Source organism: Varroa jacobsoni, unplaced genomic scaffold, assembly GCF_002532875.2.
Source record: "Varroa jacobsoni isolate VJ856 unplaced genomic scaffold, vjacob_1.0 scaffold_838, whole genome shotgun sequence".
Taxonomy (NCBI): domain Eukaryota; kingdom Metazoa; phylum Arthropoda; class Arachnida; order Mesostigmata; family Varroidae; genus Varroa; species Varroa jacobsoni.
Window position 1 is genome coordinate 7645 of NW_019213740.1, and position 27964 is coordinate 35608.

The window sequence follows — 27964 nt, forward strand, 5'->3', positions numbered from 1 at the left end:
CGCCGAATGGTACTTTCTCTAGTCTGAGATATCCACTTCTAATCCTTGTTGCTATCCTGTGGTATTTACGCTCAATAATAATACGTGTTATTCAACACAGAACGATTACCTTCTTCGTCTTCTTTTCGGATTTGGAATCGGAATGGTGCTAGCGGCACACGAGGCATCTGAAGTCCGAGAGGAGCGTCTCTTTGGTTCCTCATCCGGTTCTTCCGTAATCGTTGTTTATAAGAAAGAGCATGACAAGGACGCACGCAGTGGCGATCGAGATCGCGGCGGCGGCCATAGGTCTTTTCGAGGAGATCAACAAGGCCCAGTAGATTATCGAGAAGATGAGTATTACCCTCAACGTAACAGTGGACGAGGCGGGGGACGCGAAGCTGATCAGGAGGTTCGCAAAGAGCACGGCATTAAAGTATACCCTCCTCATAATCTTGACGACCAACTTGTCCAACATGGTCGAGAAAGGGACTTGGTCCGTGATCGTTTCGGCAGGGACGACCCACACGACGCCCGACCTCCTCTTCGCGACCTCAGAGGAGATCGTGCCGACGTCAGCCGTAACGGCGGATCAGTTGTGCGGGCCGCGGGCGACTCAAGAAGCCACCGAGACGAACGAAGGGATGGCCGCGACCGACGTCACAGACATGGCAATTTGTGAGTAAAGTGCAACAACCCGTTTTTCTTTATGTATACGTTCCGATCTCTTATAATCAGTCAGACTATAACATTTATTCCCTGCCATGCATGCAACTCAGTCGACAAGCAGATTAGGTTGGACGGTCTAATCTGGTTTGCATTTAAAGATGGTAAGAAAATTCACCATAAGTCAGACTATATAATATGTTAGTTGTTTCACAACGTTTTAGGTTTTCATAGATACAAAGTAGATACCGAGCTGTCATAATCAAACCGCAAACATCGCCCGTAGGCGACATTTTTAATAGGTCTATGTATTATGAAACGTGTAAACGGAATGCTCGGTGTCCATTATCAGGGTGGAAGATGACTACTTTGGGACATTGTCAAGAGAGCCTGTTGCAGGCTGTTAGGGAATGCACAATAGTTTTTATATTCAACGCGATTTACAACAATGAATTTGTGTCACACAAGATATGTTTCGTAATGGATGCGAAAGCAGACGAGGTACCGCGTCTCACTTCCCAGCTTTAAGTTCGTCTTCAATGTCTTTTTTTTACTAGCGTGAATACTACATAGCTAACATTGAAACGTTCTATTTATAGGTCGAACAATGGACTTTATTTACGATTAGCCGTAGTACCATAGTCATTAATTGGTCAACTAAATTTAATTTTTTCTGTCGCCATATTTGATGCGTTATCGAACGAACAAAAAATGCATAGATGTGTTGAGTTTTTGTTTTCCCACCAACCTATTGGGGTGCAATCACCTATTGAAGGACCATCAGATTTGAATATTGCCTGAAGCAAAGGCTCCTCTAAAATGATTATGCTGCCGTCTACCGTTTGGTAGTTCTCTCTGTTGAAGTGATATTCATCGGCGTACAAGGGCAAACATTTTTTCTTGTACAAATTCCAATTTCACTGAAGGAAATTAGGGTTCTTGCGCATTTTGACAACCGTGTGTACATTAGTACACTCTGCTTGCATTCATATATATCGCTTCTTCTTAGCGCCTTGGTTCGAAACCACCCTGGGCGTTCGATAATGAGTTCGTACCTGGTATAGTTTTTTCCTTACTTTTGCAGTCGAACCGCCGACAACCAGATTCAGTTTCGTTAGCAGAAATCGGCAGGTCTGAATCGGCATAAGTAAAATGTACGCTGATCAAATACAACTATTCCTTAACACCTCGGTGGATTATGCAGGACGCATATATCTCGATGATGTTTCTTTTAAAGTACTCGTCGTGCAAACGAAAGAAGAAGGATACACATCCTGTATCTCTATATGTGTACGGATTGCTTAAACTAAGCGGAAAAGCCTTCTCGTCCTTATGCTTAATATCCCAATTCAGTCCGTTAGCATCGCATCTAGCTGTTATACATAGTTTATACCATCCTGATGCGAGCCGGCTCACCTTTATTTTTTTACTAACGTATTAAGGTTTGTCGACCTAAGATGAACGCATAAAACATCCAGATAATAGGGACGATAGTTTTTCGCCTATCTACAAAGTTCCATAGATATTTCAGGCTGAGGAGGTGCGTGCATACTGAAAATCAGAATGCACGAATACCGAACGTTTGTTCCACTTAAGTATTTTCTCGGTAGCAAGCTTTAGATTATTGTCAGTCGAAATTAAATCCTATCATTCTCCACTTAGATACGATGTTAGCTGAAGTTACATAACGTACGATAAAGCGTAATAATTTATTATTAAGTTCCTCGACGTGGCGGAATCGCAATGAATATTATAGTAACGCAAGCAATGTAACCTGATGTCTAATAGCTTGGAGTAATTTTTAATTGCGCCAATGTCCCCTCAACGATGCAGAAAACGTAATCAATACATAAATACCGTTATACTATATGCTCCGACTAATATCTATAGCGAGGAAATACAGTAACTCACAGCTGGAAGCTGTCATCGTTTTGCCCACTCCCGTGGACTGATCCCAACGTAGTTGCGCACCATAAAATGCTGGGAGGTTGTAAATGGAGCACCCGGTGATTCATTCACCCGTCAAGTATCTTTCACCTCCACAAGCAATCAGGCGTGGGGGCCTGCAGCTGTATAAAGCTGGACCTAACTCTACTTATTATTGTCAGTAATGAATACTACGCAATTATTGTAATGTTTGCCGACAACAGCTAAGCAAATTAGACACTTAACTAGATATATGCTTCGCGAGAAGCGAATTAAAGTGATAAGCTTAATACAGTTATATAATATGAGATTGGCTAATTAAATGCGAAACGGAAAGTATTATCTTGCTATCAACTTCTCACACTCCGAGGGAGTAACCGAAATCCTAGTGAACTATCCATCTGAAAAAATCAGTCTTTCCCTTAAAGGCCCTTATATATATATGTCCCCTATAACCTAGCTCCACGGCATACCTACGCATCGTTGCATCTGCCATTTCCCCTTTGAAGGTCTTTTTTTGCTTTTCAAGCGGAATGACTTGTGGGTGTAAGGGCATAGCGCGCACATATCAGTCGTTTACGAACGTTTTCATTAGATATAGCAATGTGGACAGTTAGGGCTGCAATTTCTTTCACTCCCCTATATCACCATACATCCTCCTATCGATGTTTACATGCGTGCAGTATGATACTTCCTTGTATTTAGCTTAGTTGTCAATATGAAAAGATCATAATTCCTATGCATATACGTCCTTAATTATTTAACGATTCGTAATACAAATGGGGCATGATTTGACCGCATTGTGGCGCAAAAAGTTCTATGTGTTTTATAGTAACTCGGTTTTCCTCCTTTAACAAAACGTAGACCATAGTGTTTAGTATGCTTTTTTATCAGCCTGTCTGTTTCGTCACTTGGCTGTTATAAAATGCGAATGGCCCCTGTTTAATTCTTCGTTTATCTAGTTTTAATAGACAATGCAAGTGCAAGGGCATACTCGATATGGAAATAATAACAAGCTATATTTTCTTTATCTGTTCATTTCACATAAACTACAGGGATTTTGACGATTTACCCCTGGCCGAGGTAGGTACTTATCGTTTTGTGAATTCGCAATTACCTCAACAAACACCACGGAATCCTTCACCAACAGACTTCCTTGAGCCTCGTCCGCCGTGTGCTCGCGAACTTGACGTCTGCAGCTACAGTCACGATTATCCCACGTACGTAATCAATGTTGAACGACTACTCATTAGACGTTTCTTAAGACTCGCACACTAAAAGCAGAACTCGATAGGATCAAACAAGTATATATTATCAATCAATGTGATTTTGCAAATAAGCTGACAATATTCGCAAAGCTTCAATGAGAGTCTGCCATTTGGAAAAAGTGCTAGGAAGAAGTTCTTGTCGAGTACGTTAAAGGAATGGAAGTTCCTCTTTTATTATTTAAGAACCTTTTATTTGCATGATCATTATAATTAAGTTGACATATAGGAGAACTTTGACTAGTCGAGCGCAAACGTCTTGACAAGAGTGAGCCAGCTAATTTCTATTAAGTGTCTAATTATGGTCGTCTCTTGTCAGAATCGCTCTCGATTTACCGAAGGGTAACGAAGTTAAATTAGTACAGCGAGCAGCACTTCATTTACCATTGCTGTTTGCAGAGAGACAGAGGCCTGGGTTTATATATATATATATAGTATCAATTTTGATTAGTGTCGTCTACTTGTTGACATCGTTGTCAGCAAGCTGCTATCTGTCTTTTTGCCTCTTGAAGTGTTCCAAGTACGTGGGGAGTACAAAACATGGATATCGCTCCGGACGAACAAACGAATATTTTATGAACCTTTTAACTCTTAAACGTGTATAATACCCTCGTCAACCGAAGCCCGCGATATCTCAAGCGAAATTTCGTGTTTCTCTGATCGTTTGTGCCTCATTCTGTAAGCCAAGACGATACCGAACGAGAAGCTAAGTGATGTGCGCATTATGCCGCTCTGAGGAAGTTCCTGCATTCAGACGTATTTGGAGAAAGTTTCCGTGTTCAGACATGTTAGTCATCTCTGCCTACAAGCTAATACATATGGATATTAACTGTTCATATTGTTCAAGTAGGGCAGAGGTGGGACCGGTCTGGCAATTGCAAACAGTGCTTTAACTGTTCTTAGAGTGCTATGCCTAAATAGTACAAGCTTTTGGTATTTTACGAATATTTATTATATTACGATATCACGAACAATACGCGACCAGACAAAGCGGTTTTTTTCACGCCCACCACTTACCACCCCCATTGCCCTCAGATTGTTGTGTAAAAAAGCATTTGTTTACAAATCTAAGGAATATGCAAAGTGGTCTAGGTTCGAAAACAAATGTTGCTTAGCATCGTATTTAAAAAGGGCCAGCACAAAGGGCGATTTCAAGTATATAATAAATAACAGTGCCAGAGGTAAACCTCGGAATCTTTTTTGCTGTTTCGCATATGGTTTCGGATTTATTCCGTTGCGGATAAATTCGAATTTCAACCTATTTACTATTAGTTAGTTTAATTTGATTAATTTGAAATTAAGCTCCTGTAGACGTGTAACCCAGGCCCAGTGCTATCTAAACCTCACTGGACGAATCCTAGGCCGTCGTTGTCTACGTAATCTGCCTAGCGAAAACGACGACCAGGCTATGATATAATTAAGATTTTTTTTATGAATTGTTTGTGCGCAGAGATTCATTTACACTGTTCGCTCGAAATTCAGTTTGAACATTTGGAACAATCTGGCGATTCAGTCGTTTGAGGCAATGTAATTTGTCGGTACGGGCACGAATGTCGCCCACATCAAGGCCAAACACCAGCAGGCGCTGGATGCTAAGCTGCAGCAGAAACAGAGAGAGAGAGAGAGAGAGAGAAAAACGGAAACGTAACTGAGAGAGAACAGGACGACGGCGTAGTGTTAACAGGGTTAGGATTAGGGGGGGCGCCGAATGAATCTGCCATTTCGTTCGGCCCATTTGGATGGGTCAAGAGTTTCGTCAGTAATGACGATCCATACGATAATGCCGAAGCGTGTTTGAAAGCCCAGTGCGTGAATAGGTGACTGTGGTCGTGGTAGAAACGAGGCCTCGAACGAATGATACCAACTGGAAATTTCAGACTGAGCGAAATTGCGTTTCTTCTTCTGCGTTGAGCTAATCATAGGACGAAAGGATTCATTATGCTCATAGAGATTTGTGAATGTGATCCATTTGGACCCGCAAATCTGTTCTTGAGTACTTTCGCACGCTTTGCGACGCTACCGTCACGAAGATACTACGAATTTAATACTCCAGATAAAAGCCAATGACAGATATTGTGTATCGATAAGACGATCTAGATTTCTACAACCATGTCAAAATTAGTCCAGATGTTAGAGTTTTAAAAAGCAATATTGTTTTTGGCCGCTTTCAATTGGGGGATATCCAAACTTCGATATAGGAGTGCTATAAATAGGCAGTCAAGAAGTTAAAAATTAATTCTCCGATTTGAGTTCTCCATAGACTGTACATAATAGCAGCGTCGCCATACATCTAGGCCGTTTTGGCGATGCTTTATACAATTTTTCACAATTGTGTGTAAAAATTTGTGTAGCGCCCCATATCCGTTGGGACCTACTGGCAAAAATTGCTTCTTGGCGAAGTTGCGGTGTCGTGCCATGTCATAGGATAATGAAAAGTTCATCAATATTTTTTTACAGATTCTAACTGCAGAAAAGTAGTAAGGTCTGAGGGTAAGGAAATATGTGGCAGGGTCGTTGAAATGACCTTGCCAAGTACAATTGTAAATAGAAGCTGATGTTCTTAAGTTTGGAAGAATCCTTTTTGTTTTTATAATTAATCAGTAATTAGAGGTACATAGGTTTAATTAACAAAAAGTATATTTAACACTTTCCATTACAAGCTTAAACTACACTTAGATAAGGAAAAAGCTGCGAAATTTACGACAATACATACTTACATTCTCTAAATTTAGCTTGTTTCGCAGCTTCTTCCTTATCTAGGTGTAGTTTAAGCTTGTAATAGTTTTATAAAACAAAAATAAAATAAAATAAAAATAAAAGTTTTATAAACTAATCTCTAATAGCTTTTCTCTTTAAACTGTTTAATTTTCTATATATCATATGCATAGATCACATGACAGGCATGATTGTATATAGGAAATGGTTGTGGTCTTTGAATCAGTGCAATGTTCCAGAAAAACAGTAGTAGCATTAGTTGACGCTGCATTAACGTTAGATGTCAAAACACTGGGTGTGTCCACAACTTAATTTTTTCCTTAGTATTAACTTATAGGGTAAGTTAATACTAAGGGTAAGTTACAGGGTAACTTGCCCTCAATCAAATGATGAGCCTCACCTATCATAATATATAAGCCAAATTGAAAAGAACAGATAACAGACAATATTGAAGTGGTTTCCTCGATCATAACCTAGCATTTTTATTTCTGGAACAAGAAATTAGACGTCCTAGCTTCGAGTTTTTCTTGTGGGGGATAACTGGTAGGGGGATAAGTAGGCAAATAAGCCCATCTGGGGTTTATGTGTGATACCAAATATAGACACGGTTACAGTGGTAAATAATAACATAGATAAACATATTAGATCTATTTGCGAATTGGCAACGACAAAGACAATTTTCGGAGCTGATAAGCAAAGAAGTTATCACGGGTAAACAGGAAGTTTCCTTAGAGCAAACATACAAAACTTTGTATGTTTCTCAGGTCAGGAATTCTGTGATCTAATAAGATACACGGTTATTTGCAATGCTATAGTGGTTCACCCGATATAAACATGATAGAATACGCGGCCGATATTTGGGTATGCTCAAAACGTAGCCAGTACCAGGCGAAAGAAACCGGCAACGGAATTAAGAACACTGCGGAAAGTTGCTATATGTATTGTACAATATTAACGACAATACAGTGAAACCACACCCATAAGCTTGACCTAAGACAAAAATCGATTTTTTTTTTTTTAAATTTTCGGCGGTTACTTTCGATTTTTGAAGCTTTACTTCAATAATAAAATGAATTGAAACCCCTTTCAAGCTTGCGAAACGGTCAGATACATAACCAGATTTATCTATACGTTATGGTTAGGTGCACTATCGAATATGTTTCTCGAGTAGACTATTCCTATCGCATAGAATGTTCCTACAGAATTCGTCAGACTTGCATTTTACTAGTGTACTGCTACTAAGCACCATCTGTCTCACTTAACGGTGGTCTTCACTCGATATATTAGGAATGCTCAAGATCGCATGGGAGAAATGATGCGTGATACGTTCGATTTTGAAATTTGGTGTCCATCAATCGTGTGCTTCGTATGACAGTGAACATTAGGTAAGGTTCTGAAGAACATGCTTGCCGGCTGTGCTTTAACAGCAAGACGGTGCGCGACTATGAAAGTTTGTTATTTGAGGACTGTGGAAGCGAAATACCGCGTCATCTTGAGTTGTCTGTTTACCTGCCTGTTAGCAAGCTACCCAAGTATCAGTGTCGACGAATAAAGCTCTCTTGAAGCCTCACTGTGTGTGTATGTATGACATAATATTCAGAAACCGTAAGAGATGGAGTGGTAGTAAAGCCGCTTGGCTCATGGGTCTCGAGTCGCTCACTGGAGGACCACTTCACGTACGTCGCCTTGCACTCTGTTGCGGTGTGGCCTATAAGCGGCTGAGAACGAGAACGACGCATGGTTATTGACGATAGCAAGGGTAGGCTGTCTCAAGTTGCGTCGCGGTGTTTACCTAGAAAAAGGACTACCTCAAAACTGTCCTTCTTTGACGCCCTGCATTTCTCATCGAGAGTATCATTCAGTCCCGTTGCCTCCCCTTGCCTTTGGAGTATGAGTCCCCCCCCCCCCCCTCCCCTGACTTCGTTTGCTAAAGACAGTTTGTCGAACAGCCCGATAAGGAAGCAACTCGAGCTCAATTTCAAAGAAATAAAATGGTAATACCAGTTCCTAAGCTTTTCAGCTCTCTATCTCCTTTAAAAATAGAGAAAAAAACAGACTACGCGAAATGAGTAAATTCAGGTCGGTTATCGAAGGTTGGAACAATGTCGAACTGAGTTGAAAGAGCTCTTTAGAGACTTCGAGATGTTGACAGGGAAACTACGAAAGGGATAAGTATAATAATGTTTGAATTTGGGTCAGGTCCGAGCCGCCCACTGTCATCTCAAGAACTTGTTGGCCGAAATCGCGACCAGCGCACACGTTCGTCCTGTTGGAAAGCTTCAAGGTAGAAGTTGTTTGTTAGACTATTCGCCGAAGTTGCTTCCTCAAGGAGCTTAGGAAATTAAGTCATTTCTGTTAAAGACGACACTTTTGTATCATCTGGCTGTGCATAAACGTCACATTATCTATAATGAATTTACGCGTGCAGAGCGTTAAGTACTTTAAAATAGCATATTAGTTCTAGTGGTAATGATAAACGTTGTGATTATCTCGGATTTCTGAACTCGCTAAAGACTAAATAAGGTATGATAATCGCAGCAGTGTTTAGCTTGTAGATTTCCGGTGAAAATAGTTTTTTACAAACAATCTTATATGCAAATGAGTAAACTGGGTTATATATTTTCGTGGCCCTTGGCGAAGTGTTTGGGATTAGCGTATTAAAAGCATACAAACCTGCGGCTCGCAACATAAACAATCACCGGTAACATTTATGGAATAATAACAATCAACGGTTTTTTTTTTCCGGTTAGCTTCCTAAATTATAATTGCCAATTTATGATACTAGATGTCTGTACACCATATAACGCAATCAGATAAAGTAAAAATGCATTCTAGTTGAATCTTTTGCTCGCGATACTATTCGGGAAACTTTTTCCTACTCTAAGTATTCTTATGCAGTCCTATAATGTGTGATCGCGTTCAGCTCAGTACACTAATAGATCAACTACGAAACCTTCGAAGCGTCGTTAACGCTTTACTAACTCTAAAATTGCTATTACGTACCGCGTACGGCAAGAACATGATTGTGGAATATGGCCAAGATTTGTACAAGAGCATGTAAACGCCGATCTTCGACAGGGAACATCCCAAGGGCGCACACTTGACCAGAATTCATCCGCCTGTACGGAGGTTTTCGCCAGAGCAGACGAGTCAGCTTTTCTAACTTTCTACAGAGATCTGCATATCATTCATTATGGAGATTATTCAGGAATATCCTATAACTATGCTATTCAGGCAAACATTTTGTCAGAACAGAAAAATCCCGCTACCAGATGTCACGGTTTTAGGGTCAACTTCTCAGTCTGACCGTTCGTATTACATATACTATTTTTCTTCGGAATAGTCCGTATATATTAATTATTCTAAGTGATCAGAAAAATACTCGAAAGCTGCAGCTTTTGACCATAGTTTGATACCCTCGTGCTTGACGCATGGCCCAAACTTGTGACGAGATTAAAACGGGGACGTAAAAATTTGCCGTTTTACTTCTCACATCAAGTATCGCTGACTGTCACTTTCTAAATGGCATTCTACGCACGTTTGCTGCGCACTGCTTCTAAAAATAGGAGTAATAATTGTGGTTTTGATAAACCTCAACTGAGGGAATAATAGCGGCAAAGAAGCGTCATGTCCATCGCTCAGAATTTAGTTTGTCTCAGTGTTTATGTACTGGGCTATGCGAACTACTAGAACAACGTTTCAGTTGTTTTTTCGCAATACCCATCGGAAAGCGCGGAAATAATCAGAAAGGAAAACTTGAGGTTGGCCTCAGTCCGCTTCGCGGGGTACCACTTGATATAGTACCCCGTATAAAGCCTTCTGAGTCATCAGAAACGTGAGCTAAAACGCAGGTATATAGATACGAGCGCAATTCCCCACTGTATCCCGCTCTAACTAACATAGACGTGTGCAGAATACATTCAAATAATACGTTAGCGAAGACGGAAAAGGAACTGCTAATCCAATCGAACACATTTGGGCACCCTCTAGAAGTGTTTTTGTGAAGCGTGTTTCTACACGACCGATACTTTTCGACAACGCGGGACCCGTCAAGGTCATTGCTAACAGCGAGGCAAACGAAAAAACAACGGGAAGAAACCTCTTCCGAGGGTACTGCGTCTGGCGTATAGGAGAACGCAGTGGAAAATTGTATGGAGAAGAATTACTTCAGACTTTTTTAACTCTAAATTTATCTTCCTGATCCATCATTGTTATTATTAGTTCAGTAAAATCATTGAGCTAATTTGGTAGACAATTATCGCCGCCAGTGTAATCTATCGTACGCTACAGTATATCGATGGTAGAATCCGTTCAACGTTAACCCTTCGCTCTTTAAATACACTTTTACAAAATGAGTCCATCTTTCCTAACTGTGCATTTTCCACTCTGAGTACGATCAATATAAAACCAATTGATCTGGTGAATCAGCGATTATAGTCATATGTTTACTCAGCGTAGGTAATCCAAGCGATCAGCGATAATAATCCTAACCGTTTACGGCTATCGCATTAATCGCGTATCGTTGGGTTTGTGACGGCGTCTCCCATTTTCGCCTCCGGCTTCAACGAAAGATGCACTAGCCGGTTGCAAGCATCTACAGTTTTGATACTTACTTCTGTTGCTCGCATTTTCGATAAACAGCCAACAACTTTTATGCATGAACACCTGCCTCCGATACGTTACATGAACTGGACAGGGTCGAACAGCCACTGTTCAGTGGCATTCATTGAGGGCAAGGCAGATCGGACAAGTTAACGAGGCCTCGTACCTTCGACCGATCAACCCCCAGTACCTTTGCATTTTGTTTTCAATGCATGAGGGCGTCGTACTGCCTTCTTGCAACTTAAGCTTTGCTATTTATTATTAGTCGGTCAGAACTGGCATTTGCAATTAGGCTCAAACGTTGTTGCTGAGTTAGCGACCTGTGTAGATGAGGTTCCGGGTCAAAATCTCCAAGATGCTTCTTTCTACCCGTAGATTATATTGCTTATTATTAACGGCAGCTCTAGGTAACTGCTTTTCTTTTGCCATATACTTATTGAAAAACACTTGCATTCACAGATAGACTAGAAACTGAAGGGCGTAGATTGTTCTATGTTCCCAAGACATCTCTTGCTGACTAAGGTCCGTCATATGAAATCCCTTGCGATGCGTACTGACACATGTGAGTCTTGATGAGAAAAATAGAAAACTTGAAACTAGTAGATTTATATTGTATCATGTTCTTGCAAGCTTCACTCGTCCAGTACCTATTTGAATAGTAGTCATAATTTTGGTACAATATGTTGCAGAAAATTAGTCGAGCATAAATGGTGATTGTCGGAACAAGGATCAGAATCAGACGAAAACTGCGCGCAATCTACAGAAATCACTGTTTGCACAGTGTCATTTCGAGATACAGAAATATGACGTTTACGCCTAAGTGTCTTTTATTTATTTCCATTTAAAAAGTAGGCCAATTACGAATCGTCGAGTTGAAGGCTTAAAAATTCAAGATTCTATAAACTTGTTTTACACAACAAAGAGGTATGAGTATGACCGCCTCTGAGAGACAAATAGAAAATACCTAATTGGTATTATATTGTGCACTTCAATTATTACAGGTTATTACACACAAATACATAGCCCCATCGGTAGTTTGTTTGTTAGAGGAAGGGCTTTGTAAACAAATTAAAGTTGACCAAATCATCAGACAATCGACGGAGCTGATTAGTCGAATATGGCGAAAACATTTTATCATAACTACTATTCAGGACTTTCTCCAGCTAAAATAGGATGGCTGAAAATTATCAGCATTTTGATCCGAGTACTATGGCTCACGAAAGAAAACGAAGTTGTTACTCCTGATTAGGGGGACTTAGGTGATGTTGGCTGGGAGACGATGGAAACTCACCGACCAAAGTTATCATATTCGAAAGAGCAAAAGGTCGAGTCAATGGTAAGAAGAGAGATACACGAACAGAAAAAAAGAATACCGAATTCCCTAAAGAGAACTACCCCACCAGCAGGTCAGTCTCTTTCCCTATTTCCTGCGATTTTGCAAAAGTAAAAGAACATTGGGGTTCACAGATTCTATTGGCTTTTCCCTAGACAGCCAGCCGGCTAGCAGGTGGAAAGAAATGGCAACAGCTGTCGTATTCGCTTTTCTTGCGGTTCTCGTTCGTCAAAACGTTTCATTTCCTGTGTGGTATTTTCCTTCTTGCTGAATGGATATCTCTAGCGTTGCGTGTATGGGCACATGCTTGTGTGGGGACGGTGTACGCTCCATTGGGTTTCGTACGTAGCTGCCCCAACTGCCAACAGCTAGGCGTTGCTTCGAAGTAGATGGTTATGATTTCGTACTGCCAGTAGCAACCAAACGGAGCCCATAGACCGCTGTCTCCATCTTCAGGTAAAAAGAGGAACTTGAAGATATTAAATTTTCTATCGCTTCTATACCAACATTGTCCACACTCTGTCCTCTACTGTGCCAGTGGTAAGGGGCAATAACCTCGAACTCGCTCAGTGATAGGTATTCCGTCAGAATATGTCGGTAGGATTGTCTAGATTGACTATTAGACCGTCGTGTTCCTATGTAGTAGATACAGATAGCTGAAGCAACGGGCGTTGCCGGGGGGGCCAAATGTTGGCTAAACTACATTGTTTTCGTGCTAGTTATTTTTCGAGTTATTGGGTTAATGTTGGAACCTGGTCACACCGTAGCACGACTTGTATGGAAAATGAATTCAATTTGTCTACGATTTAATTAAGCTTGGCACTCAGTCCCTAGACGAATGAAAAGCGAAGTTGCAGCTAAGCAAATTTATAGAAAAGTTTCTGTATTCAACTATTAATAGTATCACCTATCAATGTTAATATTGAAGATAGCTTAAACTTAACATATTTATGAAAAGAAATCGAGCCATGCTACAGTCTAACGCGCGCAATTACACTTAATAGAGAAATACCTGAATAGGTGAAAAATATGCGCTGATTTCCGATAGCCTGAATCATATTATAGGATCCGTTCACACCCGTGTGATCCGCCTGTTACCGATCTGCGTCTAGAATCGATTATTCGAAAACTGGTCGAGCGTATATGGTTGGCACTTACAAACAGAGATGATATTTCCCGACTTCTTGAAGTCCCAGAACGATCACCCAAGACAGCAGAAGGTTTTGCTGGAAACGGAAGCACTGTGATGCTGGATATAGAGCACAACGATAGCTTGCTCCAAAGAAAGATAGAGCGAAAACGATCGGGATAGGGATCGAAGGGCAATAATAGAAGCAAAGACCCAGCTTCTTAGCATTAAGCCAACTTCCAGACGTATTCCTCGTCGAGCTTTACAGCGACGAAGGACGAACCCCAGCTGGCTGGAAGGCGGGAAAGCGGTTGAGAGACGATCTCTACAGCACAATAGCAGGCAAAGGAGTAGTTTAGTCCGAAAAGAAGGACGACACAAAACAGAGGGGGGAAGGGGGTAGCGAGAGGCAAGAAAAGGCAAAAAGTTAACTTCGCGCAGCATCGTTGCTAGAATCATCGTTAGTGGACACATTGAATCTGCCATTCGCTAAAGGTCTCTTTGAATCTGAAGAGAATCGCGATCCTATCTATACGAGGAAACCGATGTTAAAGCAAAGCGTTACCCGAACATCCGGCGCAGATCAGTCACTCCCTGTTTTCAGTGTTTGGAAACCCACGTTTGCTGAGAAAAATAGCGGAACCGTTCTTAGCCTCCAAAATTTAATCTTTTTTTTCACTGATACCCGTTACACTAATAATTAGGTAAACTGAGTTAATACTCATGATTCGTGTCAAATTGGTAGTAATAGTACAACAATGTGTAGACGACTGAAAATAATACAGCATGATAAAAAGAGAACAGCCCTAATTGTTTGCTAGGTATTAATTACTGACAACGGAATGCTCCATTTGACCACTATGCAATCCTAAATTACCCTTATAATTAAATGTTAATGTATTGTGACCACAGTCGTCCTTCAGGCACAGGCATGCCCCAAATTCGAAACCTCGTCATCTCATATCATGTAAACTAGCCGGCATGCCCTGTCATAGGCATCACAGAAGCACGACTAATTCGGACCCCTTAGTTTCGAAATAGTGAAAACGTAACATTTATCACTCAGATTTTCGGTTCGTGACTCTTAGAAAGGTCGATGTTACGTGGGTTTGGCGAGTAAATTACCACCTGTTTCAGTGGCTTTCCGTTTTGTCTATCCGTTTATCTACTTACCTGTATATCTATCCATCTATTAAAAACGAACGAAAGTCCACTGACATTTAAAAGTTATTGCTCCCGTTTCCTATTTCTCGTCCAGGTCCAATAATAAATTCCAACCGACATACTCGTAATACGTCTTATATCGATATCCGCCTTTCTCCTCGTCACCGCGCACCAGGTAACAACCCACTTGGGCGCTGGATATCCTTGAAATTGACTGTCCATACAAAGAACGCCGATACGAAAGAAAATTACCGTGGGGTTGTCCCGTATTTATTTGCTTGACCTCTCCCAGCCTGAAGGGCAATTCCTTCGAGGGTTTCCTTATAAAAATTTCTCCCGTTTCCCTGCACCCGCTGCTGTTTCGTTGCTAGTTTGTTGTTCGCCTTTTTTTTTTTTCGAGAACCGCTCAACAGCAGCCAGCTTCTAGTGCGTCCCCTTTGTGAGTTCCTCCCAGCAATCAATCGCAACCGTGGTAATGATGACTATTGCTGATCAACAATTTTTTGCTTGGAACAAATGCCACACTTCCTCTAGCGCTAACCCAATGCCGAATACCCTTTTCCCGACCCCCTGGTTAACTGCGGACCTTGTCGTTCCAGTTACTTTACCATTGTTACTATTGTGACGACTCATTGCAGCCTCACTAGACCTTGCCTTTAATATTCTCTAATATGCCGTTCCCTACTTTTTGCACTTGGCAACTTTCTCTGGAGTTGAGATCGACGCGGGCTGCAGCTTCGGGGAGAGAGTTGCAGGAAGTCGGCCGCATCGTGCTTAAACTTAGCTGTTGTTGCAAGATCTGGTACAGCTGCGCTGGCGGTGGCGGCGTCGTCCGAGTCGACTCCAGAGTCTGCGGCTATTCGATGAAATCGAAAATAAACTAAACTATTTCTTTCTAAATTAAGTAGCATTATTCAAATTATGGCAGATTGCTCGTCACGTCCCTGTAACAAAACAACGTGCTGTAGTTATTGTGTATCGCAACGAATGGCCTGACCAATTAAGCAAAACCCATACGAACAGTTTAGCGAAGTCCCGGGAACCAGATAGGGTAGATTCCTTACGGATAGAAATGCTGGTGTTGGACAGACCGATCAGAGCTGTAGCAGTTTGTGACAACTGAACATTACTTAATAAAAAAAACATAGAAAAAAAAGCTTATTTCGCAATACTTTTACTGTAATTATTTCTTTGCCTCATTCACGGACTGATGGATTGAACACTTGACTACCGAACACGCATGCCTTTTTAGCGGTCAATAGGTGGCTGTGCGTAGTTGGGCTAAAATGTAACTTGTACCTTACTTCGGCGCCGCCCACGGGTTAAGTACTCGTTTTCAAATTTGGAACTAGTCTTATTCTACCCAGGGAAACTGTTTCTGATTGTTTTCAAAGCGCCTGTACGCTTACGTAGTATTGCATAGCAGCTGTTAGATGCGCCGCCGTACGGTTAATTTAAAATACTATACTATAAAATACTGCCTAACGTACGTCTACTGATCATCGTAGTTTGAGCGGAGGAAACACGACGTCATATTAACGATATGCTGCGGCACCAGGATTTAGAATTTAACCCTTTCAGCTGAGACGGAAATTCGTAATACTGCTGTTCTAGTAATTAACGCTCATGGTAATGGATCGCCAAAGTTTTTAGATTCAAGGTTGTACTTGGTCATATCTATTTTCATTTTGGGCCCCGGTTTCTTCCTTATGGTATATGCCCAACGGGTGTTGATTCTACGCATAAGAATTTTTTTTTTGGTTTCCGGACAAAGAAGAGTCGTATAGAATAGAGATGTCGATGACGCGGAAGGTAGCGGCACACCGTATTTCTAATCTGCTATATGTTATACTTCTATGGCTCTGTTCACCAATTGTATTACTACGTATTATTATTTGAGAGATATTACCTTAATCACTCTACGTCTTCCTGCCGAACCCTTCAATCGCATTGTCGCTATTAATACTTAAGAATATAGCTGTACACCTTTGTGCCTGCTGAGAGGGGTAGAGCTCAGTTTCCGTTAGGATCAATCCAGCTAATAAACTGCCTATCAAGACGAAATTCACTAAAGACCGTTCGCAACGTCAACCTTAGTCGTTCCGTCAGATATGGTTGCGCCCCCCAGGCTTTCCTACCACGACACCATCCCGAAGCGTAGCTTAAAACGCCAAGTGTTCTGTGCTTGTCGTTGTCCATAAAGCATTCTCTAGGTTATACAGGACATCATCACTAGCTTCGTAGCAGTGTGGGTCTCGTTCAGGCGGTGGCAGCAACGGCTATAGGCAGACCTGCTGACTTAGCAGTCCTGCTAATGTCATGACATACAAGCAAGAAACTCATTCAATCGTCTTCTGTCCTGCTTCAATTAGACTGTCCTTCCATTTTCCTACTCGACAAGAGCAACTAAATAGGATAGAGCAGTTGTCCACGACGCCTTCGTTCAACGCCGTACTTTGGTCAGTGCGTTGCTGGTTTGAGCGTATGGTCTCTTCTCAAGCACTAACTGGCTTACGGCCCTAGCGCAATAGCGGTATAAGCTGGTGGACGTTGGGAGATTGTTACGAGAGAGCTTTTGGCGTCTCTATGGTGGTGGTCTCACCCACACCCTCTCATTCCTTACCCCCTCCCCTCCCTACTCCGACATATCCGAAAAGCCATCATGTGCTTCTGTTTTTGAGCTCTGTGGATGTAAACGCAATGTTGCCCGTGGGGCAGCAGCGATAAAGCGTTAGGACTAATGCCAGTTGCGTACTATGACATTGATGGTGGAGGCACGCTTTGGCAGAGCTCTTTTTTGGGCCTGGACTGGGGAGAGAGGATAAATGGGCGGGGCACTGTAAGGGTCCGCCGGGTCAGCTGATTTCGGTTCAGGCGGCAGGAAGGCTGTGGTCACTCACTGCTGTTACGCTGAGAACAGATAATCCCTTTTTCGCAGAGCGTGCGCAGCTGGTGGGCCTTGCACTACGGCTACTTTTTTCCCACTCAGCCGGCGATCGACGCCAACTGCGCTGGTAGGAAAGCTGGAGGTAGCCGTTGTGCTTTTTTGATCTAAGCGCCGAAGTGGAGACCTTCGTCCGTGAAGGCAGTGTCAACGAATTGAGGCGAATTGCGACTGCGTCTGACCCAGGACTCCCATTTATGGCGACTGAAGAGCCGAAAGCTTGAAGGCTTAAAGAAAGCTGCCATTAATGGTTCGTATGCGGTGCGTGTTTATGTTCACCCCGTATATATATATATATATATTCAACTTCAGCGCAAATGGGTGGGTGGCCGGCCTTTTTACTTGAGGGTTCTGTGGCTACAGAGAACTGATCTCTGGATTAAAGACGAAGAATAATGAGGATGAAAAAGCAAAACAAGGCAAACTCCGGTGTCGTGTCCCTGTTAAATTAGTTAAAAGAAGAGAATAAAACTGTAAAAATAATTACTGTTCAACATGACTCCAAAGGAGGGCCGACATATTACAATGCGCTTGTATCTTCATGGATTAGACAGCAACGATGCAACCTCTAGATTTTTAAGAAATCGGGATAAATCGATTTCGTATCAACTGAGGTGTAAAACCGATAGTAGAAACGCGTCGTCTCCGTTCACTTTTGTTTTGCATTTGTTTTAGCCCTCATCATAGATGAGCCAATTAGGCATTAGATTGCAAGCAGTTAATATCTTTGGGAGCACTCGACTCGCGCTTCAACTAAGCGCATTCGGCCAAAATACTGTATTTTACGTTACATTACACACAGGAACTCCTGATATAGAAAACAAAAATATAAGGACGCACCATATTAATATTGGTATATTAATCCACTAACAGACGGCTGTATATTTGCCCTCCAGCATTAAGGTATCACAGCTGTTTCTGTAGCAAGCACTGACATTAATTGTCTTTTCGAAAGCCTTATGTCAAGTCTCTGAAATCGCTTGCTTTGAAATCGATCGGATTACGCAGAAGGAGGATGCATCCCATAGTTAACCGTATTAAACACTCAGGTGGAAATACGGACGGACACATGTGCAGTATTAATAACGTGAAGCCAGAAATGATTCTCACCCTTTAGTAATGAAATTGATGGTGAGTAAATGGAACGGGTAAAAGATAACTGTTTCTAAATAACACCAAGAAAATACTAATAAAAATTGATAAATCCTCTTAATAATGTAATTGATTTTTCCCTTTTACATTGGTTAGCTGGATAAATTTTACCTGAACGGAATAATTGAGCTAATTAAAATGAATTCAGTGGGTGTCAAGACACATTCCCATGCTGCTATATTCTTCTAGGCACAAATACGTACGTATATATAAACGATTTAATAAATATTTATAATATATAAATAAATATTTAGGTTATAATCAAATATACGATTGTAGCCTGAGAAATAGCTACGTTAAAAATCGTATATTGCGTATAATTTAATGAGAGTTGAGCGTTTACCATGGATATATATATATATATATATATATACATGGATGGAGGCGCAAATAATTACAAATAATGTACATGATTTGTTTATTACAGTGAAAAAGTTCAAACAATTGTAGATCGTTACTACAATCAAATGTACGACCTCTACCATGCAATGTACAAGATCCCTCCTCACGAGGTTCAGTGGGTTGAAAATTACACCCATTCGTTCAACGAGGAAAAGCAACATGGAGAATTCGTCTGCCAAAGCGAAACATCCCACATGCGTATTGGTAGGTACCTTTCTAATTTTTGTTAGTAGATTTCTCTACCGACTGAACAGAAAAACATGATTTATATATTATGAATTTTTATTCGCATACATTATATAATATGTGTCCTTGACGAGACTTGCTTCAACGACTTAGATGCACAACGTATGCGCATAGAGGACCAAGAAATGTTTTCCATGTATTAGCCACAATTAGAACAACAATCGCCAATAGACAATAGGTACCTCTTACAAAAATAAACATATATTCTAAGGTTAAGTTACATACTTTTACTTTTGCTACTCGTTGGATCAGCCTCTTCCAAATAGTTCTCTAGTGGCTTAAGGTCCACAGCTCAATTGAGCCATCTCCGCAAACAACAGTAGCCTACAAATTTCAGCCATCCATCAGTCAACACAAACCCTTCGTACAAGTCTATGGGTAACTTCCTTCAAGGGCACCTTGCCCTAGTGGACATTCGAGTTCGAGGGCCCTCATGTCGTAGCAAGACACAATGTTCAATAGAATTAGGTCTGGCGTTCTTCCGAGCTTCTATGGAAGCTCTATCTGCGTTGGTCGTTGGTGCCCTAGGCCGATAGCGAATGCGCGGTCCAACGCAAAAAAGATGATCCAAGGCTATACAAAGATGCTTCTGACCTTCCGATAAAGTATCATGGAATGCTCGCTGTTGGAGGCGGTCGCATAGCAACGGATCGCAAGGACCAAGTTTGGCAAGTGTCGCCTAAGGGACACGATCGTGTAGCTTCGATGGATGCCAAGAAAACTGTCACGGACGGCTGAGCTGCCTAGGCGTGCCAAGCGTCAAGGCCCAGGCCCCAGGTCTGCACTTGAGCCATGTGCCGGAGTTTCTCTCCAAGAAGCAAGCAGCGCCCGAAGCAGAGAAGATAATTAATTACCACAAAAAACTTTCTGCGATCAAGTAGATCCTGGCACCCGGGTAGCACACAATATTCCCTAATGGTTCAAAGGAACGCGACTTATAGCGGACGCTGCAGCAATCGAACGCATGGGAAGGAGAGACCAGATCAGCGCTCTTTTTCGTCCTTGTCAGTTGGCGTAGTTCAAAAACTTCAGTGAACAATGAGCACAGCGTTTGAACATCACTGCTATCGCATTAATCTTCAACCGCAAAATCCTTGCAAAGAATATTTTAAACTAATGAAACGTTATACGTAAGGATGTTCCTCACCAAGTAGGAAAAAAGAACGATATGTTTTTGCTTGAGGGTCCTCTACTTATCAAACAGAAAACTGCAAAAACTTTGAGATGTTCATTAAGTTGTATAAGTAATTTTGTCGGAGATCGTACATATTTATGAATTGATACTCTTAATTAATTTTACATTGTTTTATATACACCTATTCCCTTATTATTAACACGTCTATGAGCGCTGATATGTTTATGAGTGTATAACGATCACGGTCAACAGGGAAGAAGCAGGTGCTATTCGATTCCACTATGGACAGTTTCGGCTGGTCCAGCTGCACTCAATTCAGACAAATCTAGCGGAAGACCTAAGCCGTTCACATTCCTTCAGTGTTCCTCCTGACCCTTGGCAGCAATCATCGGTACAAAACATTGCCTGTTATTTCAGTGATCGTACAAATGTTCCGTTTATCTTCGTATTTACTCGAATATAATTGCCGCGAACGACAAGTTCCGGCTTGTCTGCCAAGCAAAGAATGCGGCTTATTGAAAGATCGCAAGACAATGTATTAGGAATAATATGGCCTGATAAAATAATTAAGGCGTTTAGTAATTCATCCCTGATACCAAGTGTTATAGCTTCTTTGATAGTTTACAGTTAGCCAGCGCCATCTTTTATGTTGTTTCGTGAGCCTTCCATTACTGCTGCTTAGCTTTTTCTGTCATTGGCGTTTCGCGTGTTCAACCACCGTTACCTTGTCGACGACAAAGCACACTCAGATATTGCCAATCATAAAGACGTTTACCTTTAGCCATGTCGATATATGCTGACAGCAATTAGCTGCCATTAGTAGATAATTTCATTGGGAACTAAAATTAAAAGTTAACTAAATCGATCACTAACTACCAAACAACTTGAAAAAATTAGAAATTATGCATACGGAACTCGAATACACTTTAGATAGGTTTAATGTAGGTATTTGCTTTTGAAAGACTTGCGTTGTAAAGGTCGACGCCAGCTCGCAACAACACATAGTAAGGGAATGATGAAACGAAGAGGTCTAGGACAATGGTATTCGCCTGCAGCGATGACATCAGCAAGAATCGATAGAGTGCAAGGTATAGCTGCCCTTGCAGTTACGTTTTCAGACCTGAGCTCAGCTGTGCTCCTCGTGACCGATTTCGGCACTTACACTTCGATTTCCCTTCTAAAAGAGCACAGAAGGAATACGGTCGACCAGCTAAGAACCCAGTTCATCAGTTTTCGGCGCGCAGTTCCTAAACTACTACAGCAGGGCACACGAACGTTCATCTAAACATGGGGCTGCATATGCAGCTCCATAAAAAGACATTTCGACGCCTGTTTAAGCAGAAGTAACGAAACGACCTTACTACTTTTATAAAAGCACCCTATTCCACCAGCGCCGGCAATCGCGCAGACCTTTCATATCGACACTACTACAATTTTGGATTCTGACTGTGGTTGGTGTCGGCTATGACGGTGGTAGTGCTTAGGTGATAGTCGGCACCAGCTAAATCTGAGTATTTTAGCATTAGCGCTAGTATCGACGTGCGTATGTCTGCAACGTGCACATTTAGACGGCGTCGCCCCCGATATTTTACGAGAGCGGATGAGTTAGCTAACAAAGAGTAAGAAAGGGCGCAAGAGAGGGTATCGGAAGAGACAAGCAGTTTTGCCTTCGACCAACGTTGACAACCGCTATGAACCGCTGTAACGGAACCGGGTAGCCGCTTCCAAAAAACAACGTGTTTTGAAGGTCGAACGGTCGGCGACGAGCTTCATAACAAAGCCTTTTCTTCTATTCTTGTGCATTTCGAAATTCACCCATAGCAAAGGCTATTGCTACTGTGATAACGGCCCTAGGAAGGGAAAAAGAGGGTTTTATGCTTCACCAGCCCAGGACGCACAGGAACGACAGACAGACAGACGGTCTGCAACTTCGTTTTTGAAACTCACATCTTAGACAGATAACAATACGCCTTGAAATAGCGTTGAACCCCCCAAGGCGAACTTTCGCAAAAGCTAACTCTTTTGTAGCTTCTTTACCCCGAGGCTTCAAACAGCAGAAGCAGACCTTATCAACGAACCTCTTTACTTTCATCTCATCATAGCTTGGCCCATCGTTGGGACAAAAATAACGTAGTGCTTAAACATGACTCCTGTTGTACATCCGCTGGCGACTATTCTAATCCGATACTTTTGCCCGATTCTTTCCTTCTGTTATTCTATTTTGGATTGTAAAGGTTCTGGAACAAGACCGAATACTGTTGTAGTAGCAACCCAGTTAGTTGCACTATGTGCGCCCAACAGGTCCACGACTATAATGTCGTTTCAAAATACGGACATATAGATGATGTTGGTTAGAATATCGGTGTTTTTTTTTTAATATAATATGGTATATTTTATTTATATATAATAATATGGGTGGGTAAATAATTAGGTGCCTGCCGAATTGTCGAAAATCAAGGTTGATTAAAGCTGTCTTCACTCAGACTCTGCACAAGAAACACATTGTTACTTCATTACTCTACAGCGTTGTTTGAAGCTTTCTAACGGCATATTGCCACAGAAACCATGTGAATATGAATAGCGGATATTGCGTGTGCTTTGGACTATACAACCAAAATACGTGTACCTAAAATAATCATGAAAGATCCTCAAAAAACGAAACCACACCTGAAAACAGTCCTCGTTTTAGAGTACAACAATTATTACATAAAAATTAGATTTAAACTTTGATTTACAAGTAAGTTGTAGTTTGCGTTCGGTTCCTCTGCGATTTCGCATTAAGCTTGTGCCAACTCGGCGAAAAGAATGTGCAACGCAGACATCCTTAATGCGGAGGAACCTATACGCGTGCCTATAGCAGTATAATACCACGGGTAACAGGTACAACCCGACATATTACTATCCAAACGTCCTGCGTACTTGCTGATCCACGAATGTTGGGCTGGCTGAAAGGGTTGTGGATTTGTACACAGTTTTAGGGAGCAGAGCAAGTCGTTGAATCTCTATATCCCTCTTGAAAGGATTCTTCGTCTACTTCATTTACGGTTTTTCTCCCCACAAGCCATTACACCTCATAAACGGCTCATCTGCGCCCCATGTTGGAAGCGAATTTTATTTGTAGGGTTTAAATGGCTTTTCCGTTCGGCTCTGCTGACCTCGTCTTTTGCGTCTCTTCCGCACCGTCCAGACTTTGAAGTCGCCTAAATTGACTAACGAGTTATCAGCAACACGTAAAACAACAATAAAATAAACACACCTTTCTTTTGGTCTTTTCACCTTTGGCAGGAATATGGATGGTCGTCGAGCATCTTTTAAGCCAGAGATAGTATGAATGCGCTAATTTTAAATCGAGCCGCCTGTCGTATTCGTCAGTGCTCTCAACTCATCGTTGTCCTCCAGCGCCCAATGCTCACTCGAGTTTATACTGTGCGATTATTAAGTTTAGGTTTTTACCGGACTAATGCACGGTCAGATAAAACAATGGACTTCCATGAGCCGACTCTGAATTTCTCCAATTTCCCGTAGCTCTTTGACAGAGCAAAGGCGGACATGGCCACCCATCCGCATGACACATGGAATGACTTAGAAATTTAGTGTATGCACCCTAGACTAAGATAAAGGTTTGCCTGATAAAAATCGCCTAGTTGCATAATAACAAAAATAATGAACATTATAAAAGAAAATATTTGGAAACCTGTTTGGGCTGTATTTCAAAAAGGATTTGCCACTGCCTCGTGTTAGAACTGGTTTTTCCATTTCCAATGAGCAATTGGTACAATTTGTATGGGAGATTGTTCATGTTTACGCTGAACATGCGGAAACAACTAAACTACGAGCTAGAGTAGAATCGTTCAATAGAAACTCTGCAAACGAAGCTTTACAACATGCAACGAATGCGCTTGAAATTACTGAAACAAGCATACAATTGAAGTTCCTCCTAAAACAAATAATAAGTAAGTTACCTGTAAAAGCCTTCTAGAACTAATTATCTAGACCAGCATTAGGTTAAGTTTAGGATAGTAACACATGATTTTATTTGTGGAGTACATTATTATACCTAATTCATATACTGATGAGTGTAATATAGCATATATCATTTGTTAGCGAATCCGTCTAGTAATCTAGGTAGAGACCTACACAAACCTTTTTTCCTTCTCGGCTAGCGGTTGTATGTTTTCGTGTTATGGATCTCCTAGGTTTCTTGCAAGTATGCCTCTACGACGGTTCCGGCACTTATGAGTCATCATACTGAACGCTTCGATTGTCGAACACTCTATAACACTATGGGTCAGACACTACCATTTTCCCCGTATTTTTCAGTTTTTTTTTCATTTTTTCAGGCGGTAGATGTCCTAAGAGATAACATCTATATAGATTTTATCTAGATTACATAGATTAAAATGCTTTTCCATAATGCATATATATATATTGGAAAAATAATGTGGTGCAAATAAGATCAGAAACTTATCTAGACACACCCTTTGTATTCCACCTGGGATAGGGTTGAAAGAAACATGCAGTACCCGACGGTGATATCGTATATGCTTATTTTTTCGGGTATTATCTGTTGTACATAAATGTTGCCAGTATTGTACTTCGAAATAAATCATGTTCGAGTAAGACCTACCGTTGGTTGCCTAACCAATAATGGAGGGACAAACAAGGCGTGATTTTCCGATCCGTAGTGTATTTTCCGTTAGATCTAACTACCTCTTTTAAGATGCCACCAAATTATTTTTAGAACTTTCCTACAGGGGCTAAAGCGTATTCGTATCTAACCTAACTCGTAAAGACCTTTATCTTAATCGAAGGGCATAACCGCCTGCAGAAAAATGCGTGTGCGTGGTCAGTGTGAATGTACAGATTTCGAAACTACTGAAATATGTCTCTTTCGTTTACGGCTTCGTTTACGTTTTCGGCTTGGGAATACTTCGAATAGAAGTTTTCCCAAGCCGCAGCTAATTCTGCGTCCAGCCAATAGTGCAAAATGAACCTTCTATTCAGTTCATTTAGCGTGACATGGGAAACATAAAAATTGACGGCACTGTCTTTCGTACTTGTTAGTATATGGGAAGGCTTCAATGTCGTAGGATAAACAAGTGTTCAAAACGAGAAGTATGTGGGTCGGACTAAAGGAAAGTATTGTGTGCTCAACGTGTCGAGTAGGCTTATAGGGACTAGGACTCCAGGGACAATAAAAAGATACTACTTGGATATATTTTAGTGATACCGATAGGACAATACAGGCATTCTACTTATATGCACACTGTCCGATGACAGTAAGCCATATGTTGTTTGTTCCATATCGACACGGTGACGTCGTAAAAGGGGAGAAGTTCACCTATCTTGTCGATATCAACCTGTTCTTCGATGGATCCCAATCCAAGTATCTACAAGAAGACCATCAAGTGCAAGAATTATCTACCTAACTAAAACAATGTGAAAGACATCCCCCCATTTGCTCCTCTATCGCCCCTATGACCAACTTTATTTTCAATAAGACGCACACGGATAATGCAGCTCCACATAGCTCCATTTTAAACCAACGAACGGATAAGATAACGTAGAAACTAGGGGAAAATAACGACATCAATAGCAACACTAGCAATATAAGCAAACCTGCCGTCCTTACAATTTGCTGAGAAGAACTAGTTGGAAATAAATGGCTCAAACGTAGTCGATTGCAACATTTCTTTTGGGAATCAGGAAAAAAATTATCGAGAGAGGTAGGACCCACCACGCGAACGATGTATGTAGCAATACTCACGATGCCAAATAGTAGGAAAAAAGACAAGTAGTAGCAGCAACAGTTGCAAAAGGCGGACGGCACGGGTTCCCAAGTGGAACACAAACCTGGAACTCAGAAGTTCTCGCCATGCGCAAAGCAAACGAAAGGACCTGAAGGCTTTATGCCCGAACCACGTGATCCTTGGTCTAATGCTCGTCTTGTATATCTTTCCTGGCCATTTCTTTGCGCCCTACCGTTTTCATTCTATTCGAGGTGGGTAGGCCTTGTGAGCACCATGGTTGCAGCACTTTTGTCAAAACGTTCCCAAAGAAGCTGGGATCTTCTTTTTGGTTGTTCAAACTTTTCCCTATTTCTTTCGTATGGGAATTGCATATATATATATATATATTTTTTTTTTTATCGGCGTTACGGTCCTCGCACAACTGAAACAGGACTGCGAATCGCCAAAATAAAGGCTAGATTCTTAGTTTAGCGCTGAACAAAAGTGTATGCCCTTGCAGACGTAAATCCTAAAAATTCCGGCAGCCGAAAAAACGCAGAGGTATTTTTTGTACGTACTTTTTTGATCGCTTTGGCAGTTGGTCTAGAGAACAGCATCTTTGTAAGGTCACCATTCGCAGCTCGTTCACGTTTCTATATTTGATGCATCGTATCCCCTCGGCCGCTTGAAGAAATTAGGTCTGCATGTCAGTCAACCACCATATTAGCTGGACCCAAAAGAAAGATTTCATTCGAATGAGTACGATTAACACCAATTAAATTTTATTTTTATGGAGATGTATGGCAACATTTTTCTTTTAATATGACAAAGCTAAGAAAGCATCTTGTGCTCTGTTTTTACAACTAACATGCTGAATGTGTACTGGCTGATCATTATTTGTTTAAGGCTGGGCGAAAAACTACAAGGGCCGCTGGATGGCAGTCGTCAACACGGAGCGTTTCCCGCAAACAACTCGGGTCGAGAAGTGCTCACATCGGGAGAAACCGTGTGGCTATCTGCCTCCTTGCTTCAAAACATCCTGCAAACAGCGTGAAATGCTTTTTCCCCTTATTGCTGTTAATCCTTTAAATCCCAGTCAGAAACCTCAGGTAGACCTTTTTCCAGTGCCTTCCGGGTGTGTGTGTTACGTATCCAACATCGCCAGAGACCTACATTGGTCAGATGAGGGTAGGACTTCTTCAAGTAGCAGAAGTAAGCTACCGGCATTTTTACGTTCGGAGTAATCAGACTCGTTTACTACTGGTAAATTACCATAGGTTCTATCTAAGCTTCATTGGCAGATAGATCAAATGAGCATCGTTAAACGGACAATTATGCTTCCTAAATACGCAATCACGCAAAAGACATTGGACCGGAATTAGGTGATCTTTGGAAAATGATGAAACAACCCTATAGCAAATTTCAGTACTCGGTTATTTTATTTGCTTTTATATCACGCAATTGTTTTCAGGCTAGCACAATGCCCGTCACAGACTTTCATAGAACCACAGCTTACAGACTAATATAATAAAGTTCGACAGAAGTTAAATTGAAAAACGATGATTCATTATATATAT

The 27964-nt window shown here is 41.4% G+C and overlaps 1 protein-coding gene across 1 annotated transcript; it reads left to right on the plus strand.

Annotated features, from left to right (window-relative positions):
• Window positions 1-100: 100 nt before the first annotated feature.
• On the plus strand, window positions 101-27944 carry LOC111264228 (uncharacterized; the record flags this gene model as incomplete). The annotated part of the gene is given in 4 exon segments (XM_022839932.2): window positions 101-657; window positions 3627-3791; window positions 19303-19481; window positions 27294-27944. Coding segments are annotated over 4 exon segments (1239 nt in total), but the record flags the coding sequence as incomplete, so codon positions are not given.
• Between the last annotated feature and the right edge of the window lie 20 nt (window positions 27945-27964).